This window comes from Octopus bimaculoides, chromosome 6, assembly GCF_001194135.2.
Source record: "Octopus bimaculoides isolate UCB-OBI-ISO-001 chromosome 6, ASM119413v2, whole genome shotgun sequence".
Classification (NCBI taxonomy): Eukaryota; Metazoa; Mollusca; class Cephalopoda; order Octopoda; family Octopodidae; genus Octopus; species Octopus bimaculoides.
In genome coordinates this window covers 44,047,062-44,058,476 of record NC_068986.1, presented here as the reverse complement: position 1 = coordinate 44,058,476, position 11,415 = coordinate 44,047,062, and the positions used below count along the sequence as shown (strand labels likewise).

Here is an 11,415-nt window from a genome sequence, read left to right as displayed (position 1 = left end):
AAATATGAATAATTACAGAGGTATCAAGTTGTTGGATCAGGTTATGAAAGTCATGGAGAGGGTCATAGCCCAACTAATTAGGGAGAGAGTCAGTTTAGATGAGATGCAGTTTGGGTTCGTGCCAGGAAAAGCACCGCTGATGCTATATTTCTGGTAAGACAGCTGCAGGAGAAATACCTAGCCAAAGATAAATATCTGTACCTGGCTTTTGTTGACATGGAGAAAGCCTTTGACAGGGGCCCCCGATCCCTTATCTGGTGGTCAATGCAGAAACTAGGGATAGATGAGTGGTTAGTGAGAGCTGTACAAGCCATGTACAGAGATGCTGTCAGTAAGATGAGGGTTGTCAACGAGTACAGTGAAGAATTCTGGGTAGGGGTCAACCGAGTATCAGTCCTCAGCTCCCTCTTATTCATCATAGTCCTCCAGGCAATAACAGACGAATTCAAGACAGGATGCCCCGAGAGCTTCTCTATGCTGATGACCTTACTCTAATAGCTGAGTCACTATCAGAACTCGAGACAAGTTTCAGGTGTGGAAGCAAGGTCTAGAATCGAAGGGCCTTAGAGCCAATCTTGTAAAAACCAAAGTCTCAATAAGTAGGAAGGCAGACACATCACAAATCCCGTCAGGTAGATAGCTCTGCTCAATCTGTAAAAAAGGTGTAGGTAGAAACTCCATAAGATGCACCCAATATAAGCTCTTGACACAAAAAAGGTGCAACATCAAAGTAAGGTTAACAGAGAAACTAACTTTTGTATGTGGAAGTTGCACTAGCATAATAAATGCTTAACATGTGAGAAAAACAGAATCCAGCAACTGCCAGGGGAAAAAGCTAGAGGTAGTAGATATCTTCTAGTATCTAGGCGACCAGGTTAGTAGTGGAGGTGGTTGTTCCGAGAGTGTAGCTGTGAGAATAAGATTAGGCTGGGCAAAGTTCAGACAGCTCCTACCCCTGCTGGCAACAAAGGGCCTCTATCTCAGAGTGAAAGGCAGATTGTTTGATACCTGTGTGCGAACAGCTATGCTGCATGGCAGTGAAACATGGGCTATAACAGTTGAAGACATGTGTAGGCTTGAGAGAAATGAAGCCATTATGCTTCGCTGGATGTGCAATGTCAGAATGCGTGTTCAACAGAGTGTAAACATCTTGAGAGAAAAGTTAGGCATATGAGGAATCAGATGTGGTGTGCAAGAGAGATGGCTGTGCTGGTATAGTCACGTGATGTGTATGGACGAGGACAGTTGTGTAAAGAAGTGCTGATCTCTAACTGTGGAGGGACCCTGTGGTGGAGGTAGACCCAGGAAGACATGGGATGTGGAGATGACGCATGACCTTCAAACTTTGAACCTCACAGAGGCAATGACTAGTGACTAAGATCTTTGGCATTATGTTATGCTTGAGAAGAAGACCCATCAAGCCGAGCAAAATTGCAGTTGTGGCAGATACCGGTGTCATGCAAATGGTACCTGTGCTGATGGCATGTAAAAGCACCCATTACTCATGGAATGGTTTGCATTAGGAAGGGCATCCAGCTGTAGAAAACCATGCCAAATCAGACTGGATCCTGGCGCAGCCTTCCAGTGTGCCAGCCCAATCAAACCATCCCAGCATGGTCAACAGACGTTAAATGATGATGATGATGGATAACAGACAATGGATAATTGTCAGCTCATTACAACTGTTTCTTATGCATTTTTTTAAATAGAAGAATGAGAACATTACATTTAACAAAAAACTGTAATCATCAGATGAAACATAATTTTACAAACAAAAGAATATCCTAAGAATACAGCAGGGACACAACTTCAGCCATGTCCCTGCTGTACTCTTGGGATGTTCTTTTGTTTTTGAAATTATGTTTCATCTGATGATTACAGTTTTTTGCAATGAAGTAATGTTTTCATTCTTCTATTTAAAAAATGCATAAGAAACAGCTGTAACGAGCTGACAATTATCCATTGTCTGTTAGCATTCATTTGTTTATACTACACCATAGGGACTTATGACATGTCAGACACCAACAACATACAATCAACATAATGTATGCTTTGAACCAGCCCCTAGGCGCTAAGTACTCATAAAGTTGGTTTTTCTTTGTGTACACCACCGGAATATCCTATTTGATATTTATCAACCCCATAGGCGGGGACCACAGGTGCATATCTTTTCAAGTACCCGATTCTATTTGGATCCTTATGTATACAAACAAAAAATGATATATAATACAAACAGGGAAACAGAATTCAAAACATGATCGTATACATATTTTTTCTTTAACTGGCAGACTATACAATGTGATGCATGAGGAGAGAGTTTTGTGCATTAACAATTATAGAACTGGTTTCAAATTAGTGAGACCTGCCAAATATATATATATATATATATATATAAAAACCTTGTGAGTGAATTTGGTAGATGAAAACTGAAAGAAGCTTGTTGTGTACATATGTGTGTGTGTGTGTACCAGTGTTGGTATGTTTACATCCTCATAACTTAGCACTTCAGCAAGACTGATAGAGCAAGTACCAGGCTTAACAAAAAATAAGTACTGGGGAGCAATTCATTCGAGTAAAAATTCTTCAAGGTGATACCCCAGCATGGACACAGTCTAATGACTGAAAGAAGTAAAAGACAAAAAGATGAAAGATATATCTTACCTATATTTCTTGTTATCACTATTCTTAACAAGTGCAAACAAAGGGTTGACTGGGTGAAAAAGTTCCATCAAGTCATTCTGCAAAGTTCATACATTAATACACATGTAGCAATAGTTAAAAAATACACAATACTAAATGAGAGAGCATGTGGGCTTGATGATTAGTGGGTCATTTCAGCTTTGTATAATTAAGGTCACATGTTCTCTATTTAGTATTTATTATTTGGTAATGACATGTTCAACAATAAGCTTACAACAATAATTACATAATATCTGATACAGTAAATAAATTAATTTTCTACAAAAATATCTTTTGCTTGTTTCAGTAATTAGGCTATGGCCATGCTGGGGCACCACCTTGAAGAGATTTTAGTCAGATGAATTGACTGCAGTACTTTCTTTTTTTTAAGCCTGTTACTTATTCTATCAATCTCATGCCGAACTGGTAAGTTATGGAGACGCCAACTCACCAACACTGGTTGTCAAGAAGTGGTGGGAAACAAACACAAAGAGAAACACACACACACATATATATATACACACAACAGGCTTCTTTCAGTTTCCATCTATCAAATCCACTAAGCCATGCCTAGGTTTATGAATATATACGTAATTTTTAGATGAGAAAAATTGTTTATGATAGAAATATTAATATTTCTAAGTCTCTCTAAAGCAGTGGTACTGGATATTAATAGTTAGCGCCAAGCTAACATGGCAGTCCAGAAAAAATACCAGCAATCAGGACAGTTCTCCACTCTTGGGATTATTTTCTGTCTTTCTACCAGTCTCACAAGACCAGCCCACTAAAAAAAAAAAAGTGAACATGGGTGTAACACTGACCAATTTCCATTTTGTGCTTATTTTAATTTTAGATTAGGTGTAGCTGTGTGGTAAGATGTTTGCTTCCTAACCACATGGTTCTGGTATTCAATCCCACTACGTGGCACATTGGACAAGTGTCTTCTGCTATAGCCTTAGGCTGACCAAAGCCTTGTGAATGAATTTGGTAGACAGAAACTGAAAGAAGTCTGGTATATGTGTGTGTGTGTGTACCCAGCCACTGCTTGACAACCAATGTTGATTTGCTTACATCCTTGTAACTTAGAGGTTTGACATACGAGAGCAACAAAAGTACCAGGCTTAAACATAAGTACTAGGGTCAATTTACTTGACTAAAATCCTTCATGGTGGTACTCCAGCATGACCACAGTCCAATGACTGTAACAAATAAATGATAAATAAAAGATATATCAGTATGCAATCTGCATACTGATATACCAGGTAAGTTCCTGGTCAACTGAATGTGACAAAGGTTAGATTCTCAGTTGATCAAATTTATCCTCAACTAAGATATTAAAAAAATGCCCATCAGTGAAGAGATCTGGCTGTTTCATACTTCATGTAATATGCATTTTACAAGTAGAAATATTATTTTGCTTCTGTCTCCAGTAACACTATATGTGCAAGAAATGTTTACAGGTGAAGAAATCTGTATACATTAAAAATTGCTCACTTTCTTGCTTCTCTCAAGCTCATGATTTTGCTTGTAGAGGAAACATATCATCATTATCATCATTTAACAACTGTTTTTCATACTGGTATGGGTTGGACAGTTTGGTAGGATCTGGCAAGCCAGAGGACTGCACCAAGTCACAATGTCTGCTTTGGCAGACTGGATGCCATTCCTATCACCTTCCTATCTTTCAATATCCAATCTGTGATCAAGATAGGATATGGAAAAATAGGATAGTTTTTAAATGCTTGCATGTATTTTACTACTGTTCTCTAACATCTAACATAACTGGACATTTACAACTACAATGTAGAAAAAAAAACATATCAAATTAAGAGGGATGTTTAATTGGTCAAGGATTTAGCAGAAGAATATAAAGAGTAAAAAAAAAAAGAGAGAATAAACAGGAACACATATTTACTTTTACTCTAGAATAATTAACCAAGAGCCTTAAGTCCAGAATTATTTTGAGTGAGAATTTATATTTTCTTAATGCTAGCTGCAGTCATGGCTACATGGTTAAATAGTTCATGTCTCAACTACATGGTTTCAGGCTTAAGCCTCACTATGTAGCATCTTAGGCAAGTGTTTTCTACTCTAGCACTGGGCCAACTAATGCTTTGTGAATGAGAATAGTAGACTAAATTTTTTAGAGGCCTGGAGAGAGAGAGAGAGAGAGAGAGAGAGAGAGAGAGAGAGAGAGAGAGAGAGAGAGAGAGAGAGAGAGAGAGAGAGAGAGAGAGAGAGAGAGAGAGAGATAGTGTGTGTGTGTAAAAACAAATGTTGGTGTAGTAACGCCTTGTCTCATGCGCAGTCATCAATATCCAAGTTTGGCGCCCTTATTCATTCTCTTTCTCGGCCGGCCGGCCATGAGCATGGTCGTGTCAAACTGTCTCTCCAGCATTCCAACTCTGGGGACAGCTCATTCCAACATCTCAGCAACCATGCCTATTTCCTCCATAAATAAATATTGTTGTGTTGATAGTTCAGAGTCAGCGTTTCGTTGTTTCTTCAGAATTTAATATAGGAAAGCAGGGTGTATAACCACTTTCCTATATTGGTATTCCATCTCTTCATTTGTCATTGCCTGAGTGAAATGGTAATGCTGTTGAAATTCCTTGTTGATATTATGACCTGTCACTCTGCACTTTTGAAAAAACCTTTGGAATAAAACAACCCTGACTTATAAAACAGTTAAGGGCATCTGGCAGTAAAATGCTAGCACATATAAGGCCCCTAGCCAGCCCAAGATGGTATAGGAAAATGGATGCTAAACAAATGAATGAATAAATATAAAATGTATTTCTTAATATTTTAGTAACCTAAAATAAAACTTTACCTCACTGGTACCATATGGAAAGTTCCCAACAAATAATCTAATTCCATTCTCGAAGGAGACAGTTTCATAATCATTCTTTAGAATTTTTCCAAGAGCAGAGGTATTCAATTCAGAATTATCTTCCTTTTCTTGCAGATTGAAACCAATATCTTCAAGTGGTGGCATGACTGCAGGTTTAGGTTCAAGTTGCTCAGAATTATGCATGTGAGATGTAGCTGATTTCTTTTTAGATTTCTTTGATTTAGTTTCCCGTGAAACCATTTGTGGAGCAGATTCTAGAAATAAAGTTCACAGTTAAGATTCAACAAACACATAATTCAAGAAAATATGCATTACCAATTCTAATTATACAAATATAGTTATACTTACTTATGGTTGGGATCCTGTATCTAAGAAAATAATGTGCTGTTTTTCATTCAATGCTCTGAATGTATGTATAATTAAAAATCCAGTGTGTTCATCATCATCAACATCATCATTTAACGTCTGCCTTCCATGCTAGCATGAGTTGGATGATTTGACTGAGGACTGGCGAACGAGATGGCTGCACCAGGCTCCAATGTGATCTGGTAAAGTTTCTACAGCTGGATGTCCTTCCTAACGCCAACCACTCCAAGAGTGTAGTGAGTGCTTTTACGTGCCACTGGCACGAGAGCCAGTCAGGCACGAGAGCCAGTCAGGCAGTACTGGCAACGGCCACGCTCAAAATGGCGTTTTTTACATGCCACCTGCACAGGAGCCAGTCAAGCAGCACTGACAATGACCTTGCTTGAATGTTTTTTCACGTGCCACCGGCACAATTGCCAGTAAGGCGATGCTCGTAACGATCACGTTCAAATGGTGCTTTTTACATGCCACCGGTACAGAAGCCAGACCGCTGCTCTGGCAGTGATCCCACTCGGATGGTGCTGTTAGTGCTCCACTGGCATGGGTGCCAGTCATCGAATTTGGTTCAACCACGATTTCGATTTCACCTGCCCCAACAGGTCTTCGCAAGCAGAGTTTAGTGTCCAATGAAGGAGAGGTTGGCATTAATAATCCTTTCTACTAAAGGCACAAGGCCTGAAATTTTTGGGGAGGGGCTAGTTGATTACATCAACTCCAGTGTTTCACTGGTACTTAATCTATCAACTGCAAAAAGACGAAAGGCAAAGGCGACCTTAGTGGAATTTGAACTTAGAACATAGCGGCAGATGAAATACTGTTAAGCATTTCGCCTGGCATGCTAATGATTCTGCCAGCTTGCTGCCTAAATAATGATGATGATAATAATAATAACAATAATTCTGGCATTGCTGCCACCACCACCACTTAACGCCTGTTTTCCATGCTGGCATGGGTAAGACAGTCTGACTGGATCTGATATACTGGAGAGCTGCACCAGACTCCAGTCTCTATTTTGGCTTGGCTTCCACAGGTTCCCTCCACAATTACAGGTCAGCAGGTGAGCATAATTTATGCTTGTTCATTCAACCAAATGTGCACCATGAGGTAGATAGAATTTACTGCTGCAAGGGGCAGGATTTTATTAGATTAAAGTGTTCAGATCAAGTCTTCCAATAAGTGGAAGCCACTTGAAAGTTCACATTTAGTGAAGAGTTTTCAACCTAAATCAGCAGTGGCATGGTTAGATCTGAAATGTTTTTGATACCTGGAGTGTAAAAGTTTATTCAAAGTTACTCATTACATATGAGCATCCTCTGTGACACTGATGCCTTAATTGATGGAGGATATCATATTGATAAAACTTAACTGTTTTACAAACATTGAGAAATAGTAAAAGAAATTGGAAATTTCTCAAAATATCATATGGTTCTGTACTTCAGAAAAAAAGACAGTATATGAAGGCTGAGTTGAAAATATATATATAATATATATTCAATACTTGAACTTAGAAGAAAGTTTTAATTGTAAGAATGGATGTATGAACAAAGCAAATATATAGAGATGTCAGAGAGTAATAATCAAGGTAATACCTGAAAAAGAATGTCAAAGAATAATAGTGACAGAATGGCGGCAAGAAAAATATGGATAAAGGTGATAGGATAATGGAGATTTTATTTGATCTAAGAATTGGCTAAAACTAGTAAAAGGCAAATAAAAAAAAAGAACTTAGAGAAATCCGTTAAAAAGATTGTAATTGATGATGAAAACAATGATGAGGAATGTTATTAAGGAAACAGAAGGTTTGGTAGTTAAATGGTTAAAAAAAATATAATTTTAGTTAATTTTACAATTTGAATATTAACAAAAAAAAAATATAAAGATTGGTGAATTTATAAAAAAAAAAAACCCTAGATATACAAGGCAGCATTTGGTCTCTTTCAACTCAATACTATAATTCTGAATATAAAAATAACTATTGCATTTGACCTTTCCTTTATATTTAACCCATTTCTCAATGTTTGTAAAACATTTAATTGATAGAAGAAACAAACAATTTCAGCGATGTGATCTGTTGTTTCTACACTAACATTATATCCTTCCTTAATAAAGAAGTCTTAGAGAGCTGGTTTGGTGACACTGACACTTTAGGACTTTAGAAACGACATCACTTCGTTCTCTGACAAAATTACAGATGATCAGGCCCTTCTGTCTAGAGCAGTGGTTCTCAACCATTTTGCACCTATGGACCTCTTTGATTCCTATTTTCCCTGGACCCTCCTAGTTATTTGATGTTAAAAAAAAGCATCCCATCATATTTTTATATTATTAGGAATTGTATAAAAATAATTATTAAAATATTTTGTGTATTGTAGAAGTATAACCAATTTATTTTCTAGACAAGATGAAATGTAATTTATTGAAACATGGAAATATATGTAAATATATGCAAGAATGTTAAATATTATACATTATACATAAATGTTAATTAAATGTTCGTGCTTAAACTCACATCATTTAAAATAGTTAATTCAGTGAAAAGGAATATATTTTACAAAAGAAAAACAAAAAAAAGAGAAAGAAAAGAAGCATCAATGTAGCACCAAGTGCCTCAATTGGTCATACCCCATAAGGTTCAATGGAACTTACTGAAGCTAACCAATTTATTACATATAAATTTTAACAACAATATCTTATATGAACCCTGGTTGAGAACCACTGGTCTAGAGTATAAAGTGAAAGCAATGAAACTGCTCTATATTTGAACAGAAAGGAGATGGATTACACAATCTGCAAAATAGCTATCAGCTACTCAAGTGAGTTTCCAACTTTGAGTATCTTGGATCATTCATAGAGAACTCAGAAAGGGACATCAAAATGTGAGCTGGCCTTGCCTGGAAAGTGATCAATGATATAATAAATGCCTGAACCTCAAATCTTTCCAGAAGTGAATCTTCAAAGCAACAAATGAGACACTCCTCCCTTATGGGTTTGAAACTTGGCCTTCATTATTAGCTAGATGTAGAAAGTGATTGATAAGCAAGTGTATGACAACCTATCCTAGTTGACCAACAAGATAATAAGATGCAAGAAGCTTGCTGAGCAATGTCAGCAACAACATGAGTTGTCTGGCCAACCAAGCTATAATCTGGAAACTGACCCGTGGGAGCATGAACCTTGGGTGTCCTTCCAAAACCACTGTCGAGACCTAGATGAGCTTAAGACACTCATGATGGAATGTGATATGTGATATGGAGTGAACATGTAATCATGCCTGTCTTACCAGCAAGTTGTAATAAATAAACAATGATGATGAGGAAGAGGACTGCTGTTAATAAATTCTCTCTTATTGTCCTCCTTATTTTAAGGAAAATTAGAAACAACTAAGAATACTATTATCAATTGTTATTTTACAATTATATTTGTGCATGTGTGCTATTTCCAAAAATGAAATAGATATATTCATAAGCAAGAATCTTGGTAGATAAAAATTAAACGTTCTCAAATTGTTTTTCCCCAAAATATGCAGCATAAATATTGAAAATTTAAGAAATATCTTTAAAAGTCTGGTTCTTGATACCTATATTTCAACCAAAACAATATGTTCCTGTGTTGGAAGACGAAGTAATTGACTTGCTAAATATACAGCTAAGCAATTCAAGCAGAAATCTTTTGTTACTCATTTATTCTGAGGTGAAGAGCCTTGTTCAAAACATTGGTCCTCACATCTCACAAGTAAACATTAACTGATTCGTTTATACCCACACCACATTTGATTGATGTTGGTGCAGAACATTACTATCTTAATGATTCTAGTGACTATTGTCATTCATAAATTGTCCACAGATAAAAACAGATTTGGTTGAAACAAAGCTATAGTGCATATTATTTTATGATCCTGGTTCAAGGGATGGCTTTAGCTCAGCAGTGCAATAATGGGATGATTTTGATCATACAGTGCTCTTGCTTCGTGCGATGGTAAACTGAACCTTTTACAGTATTAAATTACAGATAGACAAGCCAACAGTGGTATCACTTGATCTACTGAAATTAGCAACTAAATCTCTTTCAAATCACATATAATTATCTTATAAAGACAGACTGGTTATAGCTTGATAACCTATGAGCATAGGTCTGCTTAATTAAAAAAAAAATTGGGGCAAAGCAACAATTACAGATAAGAGGATGGGATTAAATGATAAGAATAAAAACATTGTGAACTGATGGAGAAAATGTATGCAATAGACAGACATCATCATTGTTTAATGTCCGTTTTCTATGCTGGCATGGGTTGGACAGTTTGACAGGAGTTGGCCAGCTGTTCAGAATACAGTTGTCTATTTTGGTAAGGTTTCTATGGCTAGATGCCCTTCTTAATGCTAACCACTTTACAGAGTGTGCTGGGTGTCTTTTACATGCAACTGGCATGAGTGTGTTTATGCAGCACCAGTACAAGTGCATTTTACATGGCGTGAGTGTATTTTACGTGGCACCGGTTTGAGTGCATTTTATGTGGCACCAGCACCTGCAAAGGACATGCCTGTATGTATGGATGACTATGAATTTACACTAATACTAAATACTAAAGTGATAGTGGAGAAGAATCATGACGAATATTTAGCAACAAAAATCTTGTAGAAGGGTGACTGAGTAGAATAACACCTGTTACAATAGAGAAAAAATATTAATAACTAGCAGAAACACCCGGCGTTGCCCGGGTTAAAGAGAATAATGAAATCTAAAAACGCCGTCTAGACTACGCAACCCTCAACTGTTAGTAGCTACGATACCATATTTCTACATTAATAACTCTCCAATCCATGCCAGCATGGAACATAGATATTAGGTGGAATGCTAGAAGAAAGTTTTCAACTCATATGTATATAAAGTAAATACACGTAATTCAGAAACACGTTTTTGTGTATCTTATTTCGTAACCAAACAAACAGGTACAGATTATAAATAATGAAAGGCCAATTTTGGTGATTCATTTGACAGAGGTAGTAGAGAGACAATGCAATGATAAATCTGAGGTTGAATCTTGAAAGTTTGGATGAATGCTGCCTCAGTTAAATCTCTTGTGGTTCCAAATGATGTCATCTGTAGTACAGCGTCGTATTGTCTAATTTTGTTTTGCAAATGTTAGGAATCTTGGTCAGTTGATGATAACAGTTTCTTCAAAAGCTCTGGAGGTTGGGGATTGTGGAATTGTTGGGAATGTTTTTAACTTTGGTGTTATATGTATTGCTTGAATTTCTTTGACATATGAAATATATGTATTTTCACTGGGTTTGTAAAAGAGAGTTGTGTAGCTCTCGAGTTTTAGGGATTCACACAGATACACAGACAGACACACATTCTCATCTTTATATATAGAGATAGATATATACACACACACACACGCACCCAAACACACATATATATATGTATATCAATATAAATATATGAAAGTCAATGAAGTTTCGTAAAAGGTGATCATGTACATATTTTCTTGCTGTTGTGATTATAACATCTCGTTG

General features: G+C 36.8%; 1 protein-coding gene across 1 annotated transcript in view; it reads right to left on the bottom strand.

Moving 5' to 3' along the window:
* Positions 1-11,415, bottom strand: part of LOC106871557 (uncharacterized) — a 46,301-nt gene that overhangs the window by 15,747 nt on the left and 19,139 nt on the right. Inside the window, exons 6-8 of the mRNA XM_014918060.2 lie at positions 5,513-5,787; positions 2,662-2,738; positions 586-700 (exon numbers count right to left, since the gene is read on the bottom strand). Coding sequence (XP_014773546.2) covers positions 586-700; positions 2,662-2,738; positions 5,513-5,787 — 467 coding nt within the window. The remainder of the gene's footprint in view (positions 1-585; positions 701-2,661; positions 2,739-5,512; positions 5,788-11,415) is intronic.